Raw genomic sequence first — 21,588 nt, forward strand, 5'->3', positions numbered from 1 at the left:
GGGGGAAATTAAGATTCATTCTGATTTTTTAGTCAGGGTCATTTTGACTCCCCGAGAGGAAAAGGGGGAAAGAAACACATTCCAGCAGTGGAAGCGGCAAATCAAAACAGCCCCACCTAATTGTTTTGCAAAGCCAGGGGAGCCCGCCTTTGCTCACCTGGGGGCAGCAGCGGGCCCCTCTTCCCTCACCTGCTGCCTGGTCTGCTTAACTGGCGGTGCTGGGGCTTGAACCCAGGACCGTTTGCATGCAAAGAGTGTAAGTACCACTCCGTTGCAGTGCTCCCCGCAACCATCTGCAGCACAGAATACTTTACAATTCCAGCAGCCAGTATACTTAAGCACAGAGTATACTGAAACAATTTTTAAAAGATGCACTTCAAGTAATACAACACCCACATTTCTGTGTCAAAGGTATCATGACGAGAGAATAAAGCTCTTGCAGAACTCTGCCAAAGCAAACAGCAGATAACTGGCTACATTCACAAAACCTCATGTAATTTTTAAAGATGTATATATTCTATTTATAGGGTCAGAGTCAGCCCAAGTGTGCACTTTCCAGCTCCAATCCACACCCTTTCCAATGAACTGAGGTAACGTACAAACCAGCCAACCATGCCTCGCCTGAACTCCATCTTCCAGCGTAGGTCTTCTGCCTTTACATGAAATAGCAGGTGGTGCCTGCCTGCAGCAAACAAACCAGTCTTTCAGATTTCTGGCATTGTAGTGCTAAGGACTCTGGATGTTTCAAAATTAAGACCAGCGGATGCTTGAGTCAGGAATCCCAGGGGAATAAAAAATTGAACTGAACAAGGCAAATGGTCAATCGCCACCCTTCAGTGCATCGTACAAGCTGCAGTATAGCCTGGTCAGGCAGTCCACCTCAACTGCCCCTTCCTGCACACAGCACAGGCAACACCGGAGTGTTTTGTATTTTTTAATAAAGTCGTAATCCAATGGACACACAAAACAAAACTGCGCTGAGAAAACAGTTCCATAAATTAAGTGTTAGGAGGAGGACCAGGACAACAAGGGCGGGAGAGAGGGAGATAAAAAGTCTGTACAAGTGTATAACACTTCCACATGTTGAGGAGGGAGGGAGGGAGGACGGGGAGGCCATGTCTAAATGAAGCGCACTTACAAATGAGTGACAAATACAAAGTCTGAGTATGAAAATAAGATTTTCTCTGAAAACACATTTTTTTGGCACAGATTAAAAAAAAAGTATGTTGTGGGGATCAGATTTTTTTTGAAGTCTATATATATATATATATATATATATATATATATATATATATATATATATATTATATATTTATATATACACACACCCACGTAGTCCTGCATATCCCACCAGGGAGGAAAAACAGCTCTCCCTTTCATGTTTTGCTTTGTTTCAGTGTAAACTGTACATCCCAGATGGCGGAGGAAGAGGCGACTGCAGCATGGGGGGAGTGGGAAAAGGTGGGGCAGGCATCCGGGAGAATTGAGGGGGACAGTGTGAAATGCTCCTTGACCTGCAGACCGGAGCAGAAGTTCCCAGATCCTGCGTTTTAAAGTCCACAACGCAAGTTCGTGTGTGTATCGAGACATCCATCCGGAACGCCACAACAAATCTTCAACTGTGCAAAGGTCCAAAGTCACTAATTTAGTGCAAAGGCAGTTCTGGTTCCTTCTTTTTGTTTTTTAAGTTATTTTGTAAATTAAAAAAATAGCCTTCCTTTAATTTCCCCCCACAGGAGGCACCAAAACCTAGGACCAGTCTGCCCAGCTGGGTGCCTCAGGTGTCCGTCTTCATTAAAGCCACATGTAAACATGCAGGGCAGCGGGTCCGCTCCCTGGCGGTGAGAGCTTGATGGCGGCCCAGTGGGGCAGGAGGATCTGCCCGCCCCCCGGCTGCACTCTGCCTCTGTTTTGCTGTAGGGCCTTGGAGAGAGATGCCCGTATCTAGGCAACCGCTCAGACGGAGGCAATGACGATCATTAGGTGAGGCGAGATGTTGGAGATACTGGCGAGGAGGTCCGGGGCGAGGCGGGAGAGGTGGCTCTCCGAGAACTCGCAGGGCGGGAAGATCTGCAGGACGTAAGCAGGCTGTGGGAGGGAGAGCCAGAGAGGGGGGTGAGCACGCGAGCCGGACCAGGTGGCGGCGCAGCAGATGCAGGTGCCCCCCGCTGTGCCCGCCGGCGCCCCAGCCTGGCTTGGAGGAGCCGAGGTGCACGGATGGACTCCGCTGGTGAAAAATCGCTCTGGCCCCTCAGATCCAAACGCATCAGGCCCCGCCTTTTCCCTAGGCCTCTCATCCCGCAGTTGCTGCCACACAGCCTGCTTGCTCGGAGGCGGTGGCGCTCACGGCAGGCACCACCAGAAAGACCCTCCCCGAGCAATGCCTAAAGAACAACACAATGCAGAATCTTGGGCTGAGCTGTGCCTGCGTCTCCCGTTTCCCTTCAAAAAAAGCGGGGGCAGCTCCAGCCTGCCTGGCAGGGCGACCACACTCGGTGGCGACAGAAATGCGCACTCTGCACACGCACAGGTACCACTGCATTCTTCCCTAGGCTGGTCAAACAGGCCAGGAGCAAGTGCTGGCATCTACGCCTTGGGAGGGGACAAGGCGCCACACCCAGCCACAGGCCTGGTTGGGAGCCCTCTCTGAAGAAATCCCCGCCGTGACCGCTGACGGGAGACGGGAGAGAACAGCCAGGGTGCCAGTGGAGCAGCCCTCAGGCAGCACTCCCGAGGAGCGGCTGCTCTTCCCAAGCCCCTTTGCGCAGTGCGTGCTGCCCCCAGCCAAGGACTCGGCAGACCCTGGCAAGAGCGGCTGCTCTTCACAGCGCAGGCCAAGTTCACCCCCGCCCCCCTGGGCAGACACATGTCAAGTGAAGCCAAGAACTGGGAGCACCAGCCGAGTCCCGTTCTCTGTGCCTCTCTCCGCACGGGGAAAGGCCACATAGGCAGGGCCATGACGTCGGCAGGCCTCGCCAGAAACAGGCCCCCCTCCCCTGCTCTAAGCACCTCCCGGGGCTGAGTTCCCCCCACCACAGAAGGGGAGGGAGGGAGCACATCTTTCTCTGCCCACCCCTTGCCATACCTGGTTGGAGCCAGGATTGGGAACATTGATGATGCCTGCAGCTTGCTTGGCCTGCAGGTAGCTGATGAATGCTGCCTTGAGTGACTCGGTCTGATTCACAACATCCTCCTGGTCTCGTCCGCATGGCAGGGCCAGCAGCAGGCAGTAATCGCTCTCCACCTGCAGGACGGACAACAGTGCTGCCTCTGAGGCTGGGTGCACTCTGGCTTGGATGCACTCGGCTGCCGCCCTGCAGTCCCCAAGGCGTGGGAGCAGCCCCCTCCCCTGAAGGAACAGCTCCTCCTCCCCTCCGCCAGGGAATGCTGCGCAGGCGAGGAGGAGCTGGCCAGCTGGGGGTCCTTCTGCGGAGCAGGCCAGCCGCTCCCAGGGCGCGAGCGTCTCTCCTTGCCAGGCACCAATTTACTCTCCTGGTGCAGAACTTGGCGCATGCTCAGAGGCAGAGGTCAATGACCAGCATAAATGATCTACCTCATTTTGCTTCAGCTGACTTTTTTTTTTTTTTTTTTTACTGTTGTGCATAACATTTAATCTCCATCCTCAGGGAGAGGTTAGGAGCTGGGTGGGCGTAGCACCCCAGAGACGATCTTCTACAGAGGTCTCTGCAGGCATTTATGTTAAAAGCTGGCCCCTGGAGAAGGCCCACACTCAGGGCCGAAACACACAGGGCTACTTCCTGGAATAAAACCACATCTATTTGTTCAACATCTGGAGGCGTCATCTCTTAACTCTATTGGATCATTTTGGATGTTCTCCAGTTTTATTTTACCCAGGTGAGGACGAGAGACAGTGACTGGCTCCAGACTATCCCAGGAGCTTCATGGCTGAGTAGGGATTTGAGCCAGGGTCTTCCCGGCCCTAGACGAAAGTTCCAGCCACTGCAACCTGCTTCTCTCTGACGCCTCCATGCCCTGGCCATCCAGGGCCATCCATTCAGCCATCCGCCTCTCTCTGGCCACACACTTTCAAGCATCTCTTTGCCGTAAGAGCTTCCTAGGCAAGGAACCTCACTCCCGTGTCTATGTCACACATCTGCAGCATAAAGATTGCCCTTGTAATCTGTCCATTTACAAACTCCTTTTCCCAAAGGGATGCACAGGAGCAACGGCCTGTTCAACGCTGCAGCGGGGAATTTGCCCCCAAAGCACACTGGCCCACGTGGGGCCCACGGCGACCCAAGAAGGGCCAGAGGATCTGGAGGAGCCTCGCTGCCCCATGCGCTCACCATCATCCTACGTGCCACGCCCTCCAGCTGCGACGCTTCCAGCCTCATGCGCTGGGCAATCCTCAGCGGGGGCCCCCCCTCCGGGGCCGGCAGGGAGCGGTGGGCCAGGACGTTGTTGCCAGAGACGAAGTGCAGCTGGACAGCCGCCGTGTCGTTCTTCAGCGCCAGCAGACCCTGCCACACGATGGGGTATTTCTGCAGATGCAGTGCAGGGGACACACACACACACAACTAATATCAGCGCTCGCTGCAGAGCAAGAGAACCGCCACGGTGGGAGGAGTCGACTCGGACTCGACCATGAGTAAGAAACCTGCACCGCAGAGGGGAAGATGCAAACAGGCGACCCCCTCATCTCCTTGCACCAGCAGGCCACAGGACACAGAAGACTGCTCCCTTCGCGATCGGCTCCCCATTTCCTTCTGAGCCATCCCATCCTTCCCTTCTCTCTCCTACTCGCCCCCTGCCCCAAACAACCAAACCAGGAAGGCTTCAGAGGCCTGGCTTTCCTGCTTCCCTCTTTCGCTGCACTGCAGCTTCAGCCCAAAGGCAGTCCAGGAGCCCCGCCAGAGCACTCACCGTCAGGAGCTGGACCATGTCCACGGGCCTCTGAGAAGCAGGGTGAGTGGCAGGATCCTGCTTGAGCACCGAGTGCGGCTCGGGCCGGGGGAGGGGCAGGCCTGGAGGAGCCCCAGGTCCGGAGGTGGTGGGGATGAACAGGGTCTGCTTCTGCACTTGGCCTGGATGTGGAGATGGGAGCTCCTGCTTGACAGAAATGGCGACGGGAGACGGGTAGGAGGTCTGGCCTGTGTCCGCCTGGCCTCGCTGAAGGTGCAGGTGGGGGTCGATCTGCTGGACGTGCCGGTTGACAGCTGGGTGGTGGGTGGGGTCTGGCCCTGCTGCCTGGGCCCCCTTTGGCTCCTGGGAGATCTGAGGAGTTTTGCTGTGGGCTGGCTGGCTCGGGTGCGAATGTTCCCCTTCTGGAAGACCCTAGCAGGAGCAGGAGCCAAGAGACAAACACATAGGATTAAGGAATTCAGAGCCCAGAATTTGTTCAAGAACTGAATGGAACTTGCAGCCCTGCCGCTAATATCCATTCCTGGCGACCCCAAGTTTTCTTCATGGCAGTAGCAGAATTCAGGTAGGGGCAGGCGTTTTGCTGCTGCTACTGTAAAAACTCTGGCGAGTCAGAAATCCTTGCCATCTAGAATCATAGAATAGTAAGGTTGGAAGGGGCCTATACACCATCGAGTCCAACCCCTGCTCAATGCAGGAACCCAAGTCAAAGCATCCCTGATGGGATGGCTGTCCAGCCTCGTCTTGAATGCCTCCAGTGTGGGAGAGCCCACCACCTCCCTAAGGTATTGCTCCAACAGTCAGGAAGTTTTTCCTGATGTTCAGCCAGAATCTGGCTTCCTGTCACTTGGGCCCATTCTTCCGTGTCTGCTGCAAATCATCCAGAGATCTACCAGTGGATCCCAACGGAGCGTCTGCCCATTGGCTCTAAGGAGCATTCTAGCCAGCTATGAAGGGGCAGTAAATTCCAAAACTCTACCCCTGCTCGCCCCCGAAACACCCCATCTTGAAAAACTTATGCAAACCAAATTAGTACATGCGTGGTGAACGGGCAAGTCCATTCTGCGGGCAACATTTGGTGCTCACTTTCTCAGGGACCGTAATAGTGCTGGGACCCCTACTCGTTAAAGCTCCCTGGGGTGTGCTTTTCTGTGGTTAATCCAAACCAGTGGTGGTGGTGGTGGCAGCAGCAGGATTTTTGTGTCTGTTTGCTTGGCGATGGTTGTTTTCAAAGGTGGAGCTCTCTGGTTCCAATAATCACACAGGATCCTGGTCTCCCAATTCCCCTCATGACGAGAAGCTGTACTGCTACCTATTCCCCCAGCTCCTGTACTATTTGTGGGGAATTGTTTCAACTCCCATGATCTAACACTCTAGGTTTGCTGCCGCTGCCCCCAACTTGTATTCATCACAAAATATTTTTAACACGCAAACCAAGAGCAGCTTTTCATGTGGTGCTGTTGCAAGTGGGCGTGTGTGTAAATATCGGTGGAAAACAGAAACACGCTTCTCGTTTCTCTGCATCCCCGTCTCAAGCCATCTAGAAGATGCACAAGCTCCTGATGTCGGCAGATCCTGTGCGTCTCCCGGGGCAAGGAGAGGCGGGAATTCTAGTTTGGGCAACATCGGAAGCTGCCTTTGACAGAGCCAGACCCTTTGGCCTCCTAGCTCAGTGCTGTCTGCACTGACTGGTGGCAGCGGCTCCCAGGATCTCAGACACAGAAGGGTCCTTCCCTGCCCTTCCCAGAGATGCTTCTGGGGACTGAACCTAGGACCTTCTGCAGACAAACCACAAAGCTCTGCCACTGAGCCACGGTGGAAGAACCTTCCCCAGGTTCTTCCACAACTCAAAAGATGGGGAAGAATCGGAACCAGCTTCGCAGAGGGCTCGCCAGGCTAGTCTATTGCAGCAACAAACAAGGGAGTCTTACAGACCAGCAGCTTTACTGTGGCATAAGCTTGTGCAGACGAGCCTTGCGGCTGCCAGCATCTGATGAAGCAGACTCTAGCCTATGAAAGCTGACTCCATAATAAACATGCGAGTCTTTAAGGACTCCCGAAGCTCAGTGGTAGAGCGCCTGCTCTGCAGGCAGAAGGTCCCAGATTCAACCCCCGGAAGCACCTCCAGGAAGGGCTGTAAAAACTCCTCCTGAAACCCCGGAGAACCTGGCTGCCACTCAGTGCTGCGAACCTGGCCCAGAAGGATCGCGGCCTGACTCCGTGTAAGGCAGCTTCCCACGGCCGGGAGCCCCCTCCTTCTGAAGAACAGGATGTGTCGCCTCTGAGGCCGCTTCTCACCTGAGAGGGGGTCATGCTCCGGGGGGGCAGCCCGATCGGCGATGCCCCAGGAAACTGAGGGTGGCCAAGCTGGGCTGCGGGATGGTAGCTCCGCACGTCGCAGTACCCCGCCCTGTAGTCGTGGAAGGAGCTCCCGGCCGGGTGCATGAGCTGCACGCCGTGAGGGACGACAACTGGCTGCGCCAGCGGCAGTCCCGGGAGCTGGCCACTGAGGAGCCGGGGCTCGCTGTGTGGCGGGTGCGCCACCTTGACCTCAGAAGCCTTGGCTGCCTCTTTGCCCGGCTGGGGCGCCTTGGCGGTGGGCGGTGTTTTCGCGGCCCGCCCTTCTGGTGTCCGGGACTGCCGGGCCTCCGTGTGGTGGTCCCCGCCCACCGCTGCCATGTGCGGGTGCATCATCATCCTCACGTCCCGGGGCACATACTGGTCGAGCCGAAGGCCAGCGGGATGCATGCGGTAGTCTGGCTGCATGACCAGCACATCGGACTGCACAGGGGCTGAGCCGCGGCACACCGTGTGGTGGTAGTGCATCTCCTCTTCTGAGGAATGCTGGGAAGACAGAGCCGGCAGGACAATCTCTCGGAGTGGGGCCGGCTGAGGCGTGCTCGACCGCTGCGGCTGCAGAGCCGCCCTTGGGGAGTGGAGCGCTTCCGGGCGGATGCTGTAAGGAATGCCGGGCAGAGGAGGGGTGTTCATCCTGACTTCCCCTTGGGAGAGGTGGCCCAAGGACACCGTCTGGGTGACACTGTGGGGGGGCATGATCACCGACTGCTCTGGGTGCATGCTGGAGATGTACTGAGGGACGGGGATCCCTGGGCAGGGAGATCCCTGGATCCCCAGCATGGAGTTATTCCCTGACAGCGCTGGGGAAGAGGGGCCACCCGGGTGACAAGCCCTTGGGAACGGAGACGGGGAATGCCCGCTTGTCCGTGGAGAGAGGGGCTCCTGCTTCGTGACCCCCAAGTGAGACACTGCCCGATCCGCCGGGGCGCTGGGTCCCGCGCTCACATGGTTGGCCTCTGGGTGAATCTTGCCAGACAGCGAAGGGTGGTGAGGGCTGACCCCAGGGCTCAAGCTCGACGGCTGAAGAGACTTTGCCTCCCCTTTCAGGGCACCCGCATCTGGAAGCTTTTTGTTGGCGGAAGCAGCAATGGTCTGAGGCAGCACCATCTGGTTGTGGACGAGGATGGATGGAGTGCTGGCAGACTGGGAAAGGGCTTTAATGGGGCCAGACTGAGAAGTGGGCCCCTGGACAGAGAGGTGTGCTGGCTCAGATTTCTCCAGGCTGCCACGTTCTTGCTTAATGGCGGAGAGGCCAGGCGAGGGGCTGTACTGCTGAGACCCCAGCACCAGCGACGGGGCAGACACGCTCCCATACCCCGCGGGCGCCTGGGGGGCCTTGGGGATTGGCTGGGAGGGGCCAAGAGGCTCTTGCTTGATCTGGGACTTGGACACAGACTGCTGGAACTCAATGTCAACGGCGCTTGCAGGGGGAATCTGGCTGATCTTGGCACTGATCCGCTGAGGGCCCTCTGTCTTCTGTCCCGAGTAGCTCAGGAGCACGACGCCTTCTGACGTGTTGACACGGAGACCTGGGCTGGATCCCGTTTCCGCTGGCCGATCTTCAATCACAGACATGGACCCCGGGTGGAATCGGCTGTTGTCATTTGCACTGGGCCGCTGCTGCTTGTATTTGGGGGAAAGGGCGTTGACGAGGCACGTTTGGGGCTGGGGTGCTTGCTTCACCAGAGTTATCCTCGGGGTCTCCTCCAGATCAATGCTTTGGGGCATTCTGCTTATCACGGACGTCGCCTTGGGGGCAATGACAGTGATTACCTTCTCTTTCTCAGTAAAAACTGGGGCCTCTGCGACTGGGGGCTCCAACGCATTCGTGGCGGGGACCGCGGGCTTCTCCTCCATCCCTGGCCTCATGGCCTCTGCCGAAGGAGCAGGAGGCGCCTCTTCCACCCGAGGAGCACTCACTGGTTCAGCTATCGCCGTGGTGACGTGTGTGGAGGCAACACTGGTCGCAGACACGTACTTGGGTTCCATCAGGATTTTGCGCAAAGTGCTGGAATTGGTGTCGATGTCTGATGCTTTTGTGTCAGGGGGAAGTGCTGGCGGAGGGGTGGAGCGGGCCCGGGCCTCCTCATGCTTTACCATCCACTCAGCCACCTTGGCTGTGCTGGAGTGAAGCGGAACAACCGCGGCAGGGACAGGCGGGGGGAGCTTTACTGGGGCTGAAGCAGGCAGGAGAGCTGGCAGGGAGGCGCTTGGCGGAGTTGCAGGAACGTCATCTGTCGCCGGCCGCAGCCTGGGCCCACTCTGGCCCACCTCATCACCTGAAGTGGATGGCGATGGCAGATCTGGCACATCGGGAACTTTGGGCAGGGGACTGCTCTCTGTAACGGGCTCATGAGAAGCCACGTCCAGGGCTGCGGTCTTGCTTGTGTCAGGCGCCCCTGGCTGGGAGGCAGCGGAAGGTGAGCGCTTCCCCTGGCTATCCTCTTTGGGGGGTCCTTCTGGCTTTCCTTTCATTTCATTGGCAACAGACTTGCTTTGTACTCTTTCGGCTTCAGCAGTTCTCAGTTCTGTAGCATCCCCTTTCTTACTTGTGCTCCGCTTACGCCTTGGCCGTGTGATCTTCTGACGGGGCCGTTCCTTCCGAGACACCTCAGCCTCCTGCGTGGTTTCTGCTTCCTGCGCCGAATTGGAAGATTCACTTAAGCTCACTTCTGCCTCCTTGCTTTCCATCTCTGTGGCAGACTCAGGGGCTGGCGGACCAGAGGGTTCAACCGAAGCCGCTTCTGATTCCAAGATATTGCTAACCGCTTGGTCGGTTTCAGGTTCCATTTCCTCTCGTGTAGACGGCAGCACCAGCGGTCCTGGGGGTATTTCAGATTCTGATTCAGCAGGATACGTCGGGGCGGCAGGGAAGCTTTCTGCCTCTCCGGAAATGTCATTCATGATGGATCCAATGGCGGCTGCCAGTTCCGTTTCACTCGCCTGATGGGCAGGTTTGTCTCCATCTTCCTCCTGGCGAACCTCCGACACTTCGGCCGCTTGCTCCTTGTAGGCTGCAATCGTTGGGCCTTCAGTGAGCTTCGCAATGTTCTCCACGGCCTGTTCGAGCTCGATCTGCTTGGCCAGCTGATCCGCTTCGGGCGACTGTGTGGACTCACACGCCGTTTCTTTCTCTGCTTCCTGGAAGGGGTCTTCCGCCTCATTCTTTATGAAATGGGGTGACAATTTGTCTTCCTTCAGGGGGCTTTTGTTTTTGGGTGACAATGATGCTGGCACAGGCTCCATTTCCTCTTCACTTGGCCGTAGAGCACCTTTGACTTCATCCACATTGAGGCGGATTTCGACATTTTTCAAGCTCTTCATCAACGACGCTTTATCTACAGCCTTGACGCTCCTGTATCTTCCCCTTTTGGACTTTGTACCTTTCTCAGGGACAGGCTTTCTTTCTACAATCTCAACTGTGCAGGCTTCAGGTGCGTTTTTGTCCATCTCGGTGACGTCTTTCCTGTCCCGCTTCTGTTCACTTGGAACAGCCTCTTTGTCCGCCTTGGGCCTACTGCTGTTTTCACTGGCATTCGCCCCTTGGCCAGGGGGCTCGGATGGCTCCTCAGGCTCTGTCAAGATCTCTACCTTAGGCTCATTCTTCCCTTTCTTGCCTTGCTGACAGCTGGCAGATGAAGAGTGGCTGTGTGTGAGCTTCTGGGATCTGGGTGATCTCCATCCCTCCACAGGTTTAGGGATTTCCACAGTCTCTTTCGCGTCTGTGTCTTCTGCCTCTTGCTGCAACGCTTCCGCTTTCACAGGGGAGGTGTCCTCCTCGGGTTTGCGTCGTGCCTTGGGAGGTCTGCCTCTCCTTGGCTGGGCAGGAACAGTGGCTGCGTCTGGAGGTTCTCGCTCAGCCCTTTTTCTGGTAGGCCTGGTCACCTCTAGGCAGTCTTTAACAGACGATGGGCCTTCGTGGTCTCCCGTGGTGGCATAAACTGACCTGACATTTCTGCGCCTTGCTCGGCCTACTGGCAAGCTCAGCTCCACGTTTCCTGGCTCTACTACAGCACTTGGAGATTTTGTGGCATTTCGTGAACCCTTCTCTGTTTCCACCTTCAGCTCCAGGAGCTTCAGTGCCTCCCCACGCGGAGAACCTGATCTTTTCAGTTTTTCACGGTCAATCCTTTCACTCTTCCTCGTGACAGGCTTCTCTGCGACATGTGTAACAGAGGCCTGAGCTGGAGTTTTGGAACGTTTGTTCTTGTATGACTTCTTGTCTCTTACAACGACAGGGGGTTCAGCTTCCATCTCTGTATCAGAAACCGAGGGAAGGACCTCAGCAGCAGCCTCCACTTTCTGGCCCACACCAGGCTCTGAGTTAATGGCTGGGGAAACACTTTCTTCTTTAGGCTCAGGCAATTCCTCAGACTTTGTGACCAATTTGGGAGGTGGTGGGACGATTTCAGGTTCAGGATCTGTGCTGATATCTGCTTGGGAAAAGGAGGATCCAGGCGTAGGCGGCTTTGTATCTAAATACAAAGGATGCTCTACAGAAATGGTGTCTTCCTCAGGGGTTACAGTGGAAAGAGAAATGTCTTTGTTACCATCCATTACTGGTGTTGTTTCCATATGCTCAGGTGGTTCAATTTTAACAGGAGGAGGGAGCTCTGGAAGAGGCTTTGGCTCTTCGGCCCCAGGGCCCAATTCCGGTGACTTTTCTTCTCTTGAAGAAGAGGGCACATCGGCTGCTAGCTTCTCATTCATTACTTTCTCCGGTGTGACAGGCAGCGGTTCTTGTACTACCAGAGCAACTGCCGATGACCCAATGAACAGCGAAGGTTTATGCTCCGGCTCTTTATTATCAGGCACAGCTTCAGGTGTCTTGGGCCGATTTTCCTTGTCTTCCTGCTTTTCTGTTTCTCTGGGCTTCTGGTCCTTTTCCTTCTCCTTTTGCTGCATTCGTGTGAGCTCGACGAATCTGCTATGGAAGAGAACCACCGGCTCTGGCACGAAGTCCGATATGCTGCTGGTCCCATCCAGAGACGTCTGTCTACCGTACAATCTGCCAGAAAGGAAGTCCAGGTCTTCATCTTTCCTTTCTAAATGTTGCAAGCGCTTAGAATCCTGTTCAAAGATTGAGCTGTGTAGGAAGCGGGAGGCAAAGAGCTCCTGCCTCTCTTGCTCCTCTTCTTTGTGGTCTTCCTTCTTATCATCCAATTTTCCTTCAGAATCGGTTCTGATTTTTTTCTTTTTCATATACCATGAGGGAATAGGCCTTGGAGCAGAATCCACTTTTTCTTTGTCCTTATTGTTCCTAAAACTAGCAAATCTTGAGTCCCAGTCGAGAAAAGACCAGTTTTCTTCTCTAGAAGACGAGAGAGATTTGGCTCTCTCAAGCAAGGCTTTTGTGTCAGGTGTGATTGTCTTGTCCAATGCGAACGAATAAAATTTGTTCCTTTCTAAGGAGGTTGGCAGCCTCTCCTCTCTCTCACGTAGTTTTTCTTCCCTGTCCCTTAATAAAAAAGATAATCTGGAGCTCTCTAGTAACGAAGAGGCTTTAGGAGACTGGGGTTTATTATCACCATCATCATCCGAGTCCGAAGGCACCTCCCCTGGTTCCAGATCTCGTATTGACCGCTTCCGGATACTGTCTCTCTTGACTACACTACTTGGAAAGCTAATATCCACCCGGCTGGGTTCTGGTTTCACTTGGGATTCCCATCGGTTTGATTCCTCCTCTGAACTCAGTGCAGACAGCTTTATTTTAGCCATTTCCACCATCTGCTCTCTTCGACCGGAATCACAGGGATTGAATTTCAAGGCATCTTCCTTTACAGCCATGTTTGAATGCAGAGGGCCCTTTTCATCGGTTCTAGGCGATTCTTTGGTTTCTTTTAAAGGCATTAGCCTTGGGGAATCCAGCAGCTCCTCCTCCTCGTGAAAAGGGAAGGGTCTGAGGCTAGGGGAGCAGGCTGTTCGTTCTGAATCTTCACTCACCTGGCGAGAGCTTCTGTAATTTCTCTCCCTCTTAGTGCTAATCTCAAAATCAAAAGTGTCAGAGGATTTTTTCCGCTTACTTGGAGGTGAGTCGTCTGTCACATCTTGTGGGGGTTTCCCCACCTCGTGCACCAGACTACGCCTCTCATATTCATCAAGGTCTTTCTTCGGGCTGCCAAACTTCTCATGCTTCGCAATTTCCATTTCCATTTGTTGCTTCAATCGGCGACTTAACTCCATTTGTTTGCGGTAACTCTGTGTGTGGTCAATGTCAATGGGAATCTTCTCCTCAATATCTGACGATGGAGGCTTATCTTGGACAAGCCTGTGGTCAGACACCTCTTCGGGAAGGCTGCAATAGTTTTTCCATGCGTCCTCCCTCTCTGCTCCTTGATCCTCTGACAGCGGTGTGGGTTTGTGCTGCAGTTTTATTGAACTGACCTTCCTTGAGGGGATCTCAGGGACTTCCAGGGGCTCCTCAGTTGGTTCCCCCAGCCTAACCTGCAGCTCTAAACTGGGCCGTAAGCCAATGCCCACAGAAATACTTGCAGGCTCTTGAGTATCTTTGGGGCTGGCAATAGAAGTAAGTCTCTCCAGCTTGATTTTCTTAGATTCCCTTTTAAGCGTCTCTTTCCTCAAGGGCTTTCTTTCAGAGTCACCCGTCACGTCAAGCTGCTTTTTCAAAACCACACGTGCTTCCTCCTCCTCTTGATTACTTCTTTTGATTTCCAGTTTTTGCTTATCGGGCTTTAGGTTTCCATCAGCAAAGCGTCTCTTGCGAGCCTCTAGTTTTTCTAGATCTACTGGATTCACCACTTCACCAGATTGGTCTGCCTTCAGGTGTTTCTTGAGTTTCGGTTTTCCATCCTTATCAACCACTTCAACATGACTGGCAAGCACCTTCTCTTTTAACACCTTTGTTCTGATGGGTTCAAGTTTCACCTGATCAGGCTTGGTCTGATCCATCTGAGAAGTCTGTATTTTTTGTTCAAGCAAGGGAGACTTAATGGTGGTGTCATTATCCTGCTTCCCTCTTAATTTCTCCAGAGTAGGGGGGTCAATTACTTTCCCTTCCTTTTCCTTTACTCGTGTCAGCACTACACAAGGCATGAGTTCAAGGCGGTTCTTGGCAGGCCCTTCTTTGTCCACTCTCTCCCGACTCGGTTTACTGCTGCCTTTAACTTTCTCAGGACTGGGGTCTCTCTCGTTTTCTTGATCCGTTTCAGAAGACTGTGAGCTGGGAGAATGGATTTTTGTCTTGCGCTTTTGCTTCTCCGTTTTATCCTTTTCGAGCTTTTCTGGCTTCTCTTTCCTCACCAGGCGCTTGTCTTTGTCAGATCTCTCTTGCTCAAAGGTGCGCTCTTTCTCTGGCTTTTCGGTTTTCATGTATCGCTCGAGGCGGGCTTTGTCTAGCTTATCATAGCGCGGTGGAGAAAGCGAGCTGCAGCTGCCACTCCGCTCAGAAGACCGACTATAGATCCTTCGCTCAGAATCACTCTGCAGCCTCTCCGACTGGGATGGAGATGCTCCTGGACTCTGTGGGCGCCGGGAATGAGCAGGGCTTTGGCTCCGCTCAATGGGCCGCCTTTCGTGGTCGCGGTCCCGGTCCGACTCAAACCGTTCCCGTTCCCGCTGCCTGTAGCTGTATTCCCTGATGTCTTGCTCGTAAGGGTCTCCTCTGTAGTCTCTGTATTCCCGCGGATCGTCGTAATAGCGGGGGTCATAATAGTCTCCTTGGTAAGGATCCCAGTCTGCATAGAACTCCCTGCCACGGGCCGGATATTCCCTCCGAGGGTCTTCGGGATATGTCCCTGGTGTCCGAACAGCCTCGTAGTAAGTACGATCAGCAGCATAGTCGTAAGATCCTCTTCTCTCATCTCTGCCAAAGACAAGGACACCAAGAAATTAGCTTTTTCCCAATTCAAGACTGCCACAGACAGCTTGATGATTGTAGCTATAGATTCATCAAAAGACAAATGAGCACACATCTACTGTCTAAGGAGCCCTCAGAACAGAAGAAAACCCCCAAAGCTGGATCAGACCAAGGGTCCACCTAGTCCAGCATGTGGTTTGCACAGTGGCCAACCAGACGCTTCAATGGGAAGCCAACAGACAGGACATGAATGAGCTCAACCCTCCCACTCATGTTCCTCAGCAACTGAGGCACATAGCCATGCAGTCTCTGGTATGTAGTGGTTGGAGTGTCGGACTGGGCGTGGGGAGATCTGGGTTCTACTCCCCACTTGGCCATGAAGCTCACTTGGGTGACTTTGGGCCAGTCACCAACTCTCAGCCCCAACCTACTTCACAGGGTTGTTGTGAGGATAAAATGGAGAGGAGGTGGCCATGTAAGCGCCTTGGGTTCGTTGCAAGAGGGGAAAAGGCAGGAATAATAAAAATTTTAAAAATAGAGCCCTCAGGACTAGTAGCCACTGACAGCCATGAGGTGGTCTAATCCCCTTCTAAAGCCATCCATGTTGGTCACCATCACTGCATCTTGTGGTAGAAAATTCCACTTTATCGTTTAATTATGTACTGTGTGAAGAAGTCCTTCCACTGATCTGTCCTCCCACCGTCTGCTTCATGGGCTGACCCCACTGGATACTAGCATTATGACAGGGGGGAAAGAAACATCTCCCTATCCACTTTCTTCACACCAGGCATAATTTTGTGCACTTCTATTCTGTTTCCCTCACTTGCCTTTTTTCTAAGCGAAACAGTCCCAGACATTGTAACCGTTCCTCGTAGGGGAGTTGCTCCAGCCCCTCAATCATTTTGGCTGCCCTTTTCCCAACTCTACAATATCCATTTTTAGGTGCAGTGACCAGCCTTTTCCCCTCTGCTAATTTCACTGCTGAAATAGCCTTCACATTTTCAATGTGCCCTCTAAAAATATATTTATTATATTACTATACCACGCAATAGCTGAAACAAAAATTATCCAACACAAGTCATATATGAAATAGGGCTAACGTGATGTGGTGCTCATTTAAAATGAGATGCTGAGGATGTAACATGTTGTACAATTCTGAGTTTTAGTCAAAAACTGTGTGTGTGTGTGTGTGTGTGTGTGTGTGTGAGAACAAACAAGGTGGATGGCTTACATCACACAATCCACAAGGCCCTTGTCAGTATTTTTTTTAATTATTCAGTTCAACTCTGAGAGGAAGCTGTCCTTGCCTGCCAAAAATCAGATTCTTGGCACTAGAAGAACATTATGCAAATGGATTTTTTTAATTGGGAAACAAACTAGCAACAACAGAATAATGATCTATTTTGACAAGGGGGGGGGGGGAGGATGGGAAATGGTTCGTGAAGGCAAAAGCCCAAACTGGCAATTTTGCAAGCAATTCTGATATAAAAATTACACTCGCTCTTTAAAAGCAGCCAATATTTAGCTGCCTGGAAGGGAAGGGCTGCTTTAAAAGTTAAGATCTTATTAACTTTAAATTACATTGCATTTTATGACATGGAAATTAATTCCTGTGGGTATCAGCTGCCCATTCGCTGCTCTTGTGCCATCTGCCCTCCAAATATTAATAGAGTGCACCCACCTCATCAGATAGGGAGACTGATCTTGTGTGGGAAACTGGACTGTACAAAGCAACTTTGTGACTCTGCTATACCCAACATTATCAGTATTTTATTTTATTACTTATTGAATCTATGAGTTGCCTTTCCAACTAAAAAGCGCTGCATAAAACATACTAATTAAAAATGGACCCTAAAAACCTGCAGAAAAGGAGAACTTGTAACATTAAAAACGTAGAAGCAAAGAGTAGACATTTGTGTGCCTGTGTTAAATTAAGAGTTGCTTTTAAAGCTCCCAACATGGAGGGACTAACACTGTAGTGGTATAAACATGTCAGAAGTACTTGCCTTCTTTCTGCAAGCATTTCATAAAAGTCTCTAATATCCTGACCCGTTTTCTCCATAGAGTGATAGAATGCCAGCTGGCTCTCGCGGTTTGCAAAATCCACCTGAAAAATGAGAATATTTTAAGATGTGTTACTCCTGGTAATTCTGATAGTGTTTTATCATCTGCATTTAAAACTTGGGGAAAGTGGAATGCACTAGTGACATCATTACACTGCCTCCCTTCCATCAAACCATTATGTGAGAAGAACGTCTCTTTGCCGGTGGGCTTTGAGATACAAGCTAATTTTAATGGAATGTGGGACTTCACAAGTCTGACAGAGGCACAAGCCTGATAGAGCCATCCAGCCCAGCATTCCACTTCCCACACTGTCCAGCCAGATGTCCATGGGCAGCTGCATCTGAACAGGGAGGCTCCGTTTCGCAGTTATGGCTAGTAGCCATTGACAACCTTCAAATTGTTAAAATAACAGTGATTTGCCTGTATGACTTTAGCCAGAAGCACCATCAGCCACTTTTACATAGATGTGCGTGTAGGTTGTGTTATCATATTCACTTCTCCAGGAACCTTAATTGAAATGACCTTGTCCAATCTCACACAGCAAACCAAACCCAGATACTCAGAATGCTCAATCTCTTCCTCAGGACAGGGACTACCTTATTTCCCAGTGCCAGCTTTGTATTAAGAAAACAAAGGGATACTGTTCAAGGGCCAGGAACTAAAAGGGTTAAGACAGAGGTACCAGAAATGCCATCTGTAATACTTCACGCTAAAATAAAATGCCAACAGTCGACTTACAAGAAAACCGCAGCAATAGGGCAGGGAGGCAGACATCACGAGGGTGGCAGGCTTCAAGATGACTGAAGCCACACAGGCGACACAAATAACAGGTGGGAGGCTCCACACTAAAGGCATTCCTGTCCCAGCTTCCCCCATCCTTGTGCCCTCCAGATGCGCTGCTCTGCAACTCTCAACATTCCCAGCCAGCGTGACCACTGGGCCAGGCAATTCTGGGAGTTGCTGTCCAACATGTTTGAAGGGTGCCAGGCTGAGGAAGGCTGCCGCACCCCTTTAGTGTGTTCAGCACCTACAGGGCATGTATGTGCACACAGGCCCTTACTGGGAAGCAGCTCCACAAGCTTCAAAGGCTGCCTGGTCAACTATCCTCCACAGCAAAGTCAGGGCCACTCCATGCCTCTTAGTGGAAAGCGTATGGCTACAGAAGGCAGCACAAGCACTGGTTCTCCCACCGATTACACATGCCAAGACACCAGCAGGCACAGCACGTCGGTGTTGTTGAGGGAAGGAAGCGTTGTGGTAAGCAGCCAATGTACCGCAGAGACAGTGACAGGGACACCGAGGTCAGCAACCCAAGAACTTGGAAAGGAGAGACCGAACAAAGCAAGTGACGGAGCAGATGGGCGGCCTGCAAGTAACAGCTGAAGATGCCCTCACACCTCGGTTAAGAAGAGATGATGATGGTCGTCATCAGCAGCAGCACTTGCAGGCTGGTGCAAAAAAGTTCTGTGCCCTTGAGCAATTCCCCTGGCTGGCCTATTCAAGAAAAACTCTTGAAGAGGTTAATTTTGCAGACCTTAATTTTATTCCCACCGATTTTCCTCCCCTTCGTCTCTTTTACAGCTGCTTGTGCATATTCGATCTCATTGTAGAGGACCAGGGCCATGCCTTTTAAGCGGTCAAACACCACCTGTAAAAACAAAAACAAAACAAAACCAGAGCCTCATCCACAGGAAACATCAGCCCCAGCGAACTACTGTGATGGGGGGGAGGGGGGAGTACCACCAGGATACCGAATTAGAGGAGTTTTCAGCTCCCCCCAATAAAGCACACTGTAACAGAGACAATTGAAAGGACAAACGAGACTGCTATAGCTTGAGGTATTTTTATGCCTTTATTTTGTTTTTCTCTGTTTTACTTATTTCCCCACAGTCATTTTAGCTGACAGAACTTATAGAAGATGTTAGCGGAATGTTTTATGCCCAGAAAGTACAAATTTCATTAAAAAGAAACAGTGGTGAGAAACTACAGCGCTAGTTCCACATTCCAGTACTAAAGGTGCCATTTCAGATTTAATGTACCCATAAGTTCCATGGAACTGGTGCAAGAGTTCAAAATCCCATATATTTCCATGGAGCTTGTGCAGGAGACATTCCTGGCCCAAGCATGTCCAAACAACCTGCATTACTCATTCATCCTGAGGTATGAGAGGAGGACCATGGCTCCAAGCTCAAAAACAGCTTCAGCCAAGGCTTCAAGAGAGCTTGCCCTTTTAAACATGATTGTGTATGTAAGATACATGGAAAGGGGAAGGTGTGCTATTACAGGTACTGTGGGCCTGGACAAACAGTCAAGGGCCTGCCTGCTACTGGCTGGGGCAAATGCCTTTCCTTTGTATTAATTTCCCTCTCCATTTAGAATGTGAGTCACACACTGAGCTCCATACCTGAAGTTCCTACAATTCTGAAGTTCTGAAAAGCAGAGTGGGGGTGGTGCAGAGAAGGAGAAGGCCACACATACAGACTGCTCCCTGCAAGCTGGGCATGGCTCCTCTGGAGCATTCTATTTCCCTAACAGAAAAGGTGGTACAAGGGACTTCAAGTCCTCTGACGGGCAGGTCCAGCCAGAGGCCCGAGTACATCTCCATGACACATCCTGCATTCGGGAGGTCAGAAAGAACACATTTGCCAAGGAAGGAAGACAGGGCTGCTTGGTGCTGTGGAAAGCTTCCCACCTACCTTCACCACTGGACCATAGCGGCAGAAATGTCGCGTTAAATACTGATCCGTGACGTTTGTCGAAAGACCATCCAACCACACGCAATTGGTAGGCATACTCTTCCCAAAGCCCAGCTGGGACATAAAAGGGCAAAACTTCCAGTCAGTCAAAAAATTCACAACCAAGCTCATTTAAAATAAGAGCAGGCCTAATTCTGAGTGACTATCTCTAGGGCAGGTGCGAGAAGGTAATAAGCTGCCTTTAATTAACATACGCTTAAATGGACACAAAATTTGGTCCATTCCTGTTGCAAGTGACTTAAGCACAGTCTGCGTGGGGTGGGCAGGGTGAGCCAGGGAGAAAACTGCTACCGGCTCAGGCAGCAAATTCAACCTCTGTATCCATCATTCAGTTTCTATGTAGAGACTGCCAGCAAGTCTGCCAATAAATGCCTTCTGGAGGGCCTGGAAAGACCAGGAACAATCTGACCTGGTCTGCAAGAAAACAGAAAAGTTCTAAGAGGGATGCCCCTTTCTCATGCCACCATCCAAACTAGTAAGAATAATTCTACACCTCTGGATGCAAAACATTAACCTCCAAGAGCAGCACATCTAGGGGAAAGATTTATTTACCTTGAGCCTATTATTTCCGAGATATTCTCCGTCCATCTTCTTGATTGCTTTACACACACTTGCAATGTCGCAGTACTGGAGGAATGCATACTGAGGAACCCCGTTCACTTTCTTAATGTCAATATCCTGGTGGGGAAGAAAAGCAGCCTGAGTTGAGAGATGGGGCAGGCCAAAAGCACCAGAGGTGGCTGGGTCAAGCAGGTGATGATTACCCAAGAGAAGGCCTGGCTTCCTGCAAGTAAGGGGCAGGTGAATTGATCTGCACCTTTGCGTTCTAGGGGTTTAAAGGCCCTCCTGGGATGCAGCTGTATGCCTACAGAAAGCCACAGCCAGCACCTCAAACATGCCTCTGACCTACCTAGCACAACCACTGGGGCAGCTGTCTGCAGCTGGTGGGCCTGGGCTAGCCTTCCCCAAGCTGGTGTCCTCCAGGTATGTTGGACTACAACTCCCATCATCCACAGCCATCACAGTCCATGCTGACAAAGGAACTAAAAGTGACTCCCTGTGAAGACCCTTAAGTGCGTGATCTCTGCAGCTCTCTCCCAAAACTGTTCAGTCATCTTGCTCTATTTCTACATTTTTAAGCATTGTTGGTGTACACATAACCATTAGATGACAAAAACAAAATGATCCACTCTTCCTTCCTTCCCACATTTCACACCAAGATGACGTACTCTATGAACTGCAGATAAACAGCAATGACAATGAAACAGTACGATGCTGATTTGTGTGTCTGTCTGTACGTTACTAATTCTCTATATTTTTATCTTTAGAAACTGCAGAAATCTAATAAAAAACAGCCAACTAAAAGACTTTGGAAATACTGAAAAATTCAGTCCCAGAGAAAATATAAACCTTTTGCCTCCAAACCCTGGGGATTTAAAGGGTTTAAATAGTTAGGAAGATGATACTTTGGTCAGCATTTGCTCTAATGACGAGCAGCCCAGGCAAACATAGTGTTCTTGGAGCAGGACGACTCATACTTTCAAGCTAGAAGTAGAAGCTGGATGCTTTTCTCTTCTTTCAAAACATGTGCATCTTACATTGGGAGCAGTGTGCTGAAAGATTCAGGTACACTAAAGTAGGGCTGAGCTTTCAGCTGCTCAAGGAAGACTAAATTGCACATTCAAACTGATCTGGGAAGAAGGGCAACAAATT

General features: G+C 51.7%; 1 protein-coding gene across 4 annotated transcripts in view; it reads right to left on the reverse strand.

Annotated features, from left to right (window-relative positions):
* The window catches only part of SPEN (spen family transcriptional repressor), a 71,411-nt gene that overhangs the window by 1,305 nt on the left and 48,518 nt on the right, over positions 1-21,588 (reverse strand). For 3 of the 4 annotated variants that reach the window (XM_084822294.1, XM_084822295.1, XM_084822297.1), the window contains 9 exons: positions 20,428-20,553; positions 19,816-19,929; positions 18,654-18,767; positions 17,062-17,162; positions 7,180-15,061; positions 4,885-5,295; positions 4,308-4,502; positions 3,086-3,244; positions 1,686-2,088 (listed from right to left, as the gene is read on the reverse strand). In XM_084822294.1, coding sequence (XP_084678420.1) covers positions 1,957-2,088; positions 3,086-3,244; positions 4,308-4,502; positions 4,885-5,295; positions 7,180-15,061; positions 17,062-17,162; positions 18,654-18,767; positions 19,816-19,929; positions 20,428-20,553 — 9,234 coding nt within the window. In that variant the 3' untranslated portion in view covers positions 1,686-1,956. Of the gene's footprint in view, positions 1-1,685; positions 2,089-3,085; positions 3,245-4,307; positions 4,503-4,884; positions 5,296-7,179; positions 15,062-17,061; positions 17,163-18,653; positions 18,768-19,815; positions 19,930-20,427; positions 20,554-21,588 lie in introns of those variants that run through there. The other variant, XM_084822296.1, reaches the window with a different exon arrangement.

Source organism: Heloderma suspectum, chromosome 15 (assembly GCF_057233095.1).
Source record: "Heloderma suspectum isolate Gila_16-S chromosome 15, 16-S_ref, whole genome shotgun sequence".
NCBI lineage: Eukaryota > Metazoa > Chordata > Lepidosauria > Squamata > Helodermatidae > Heloderma > Heloderma suspectum.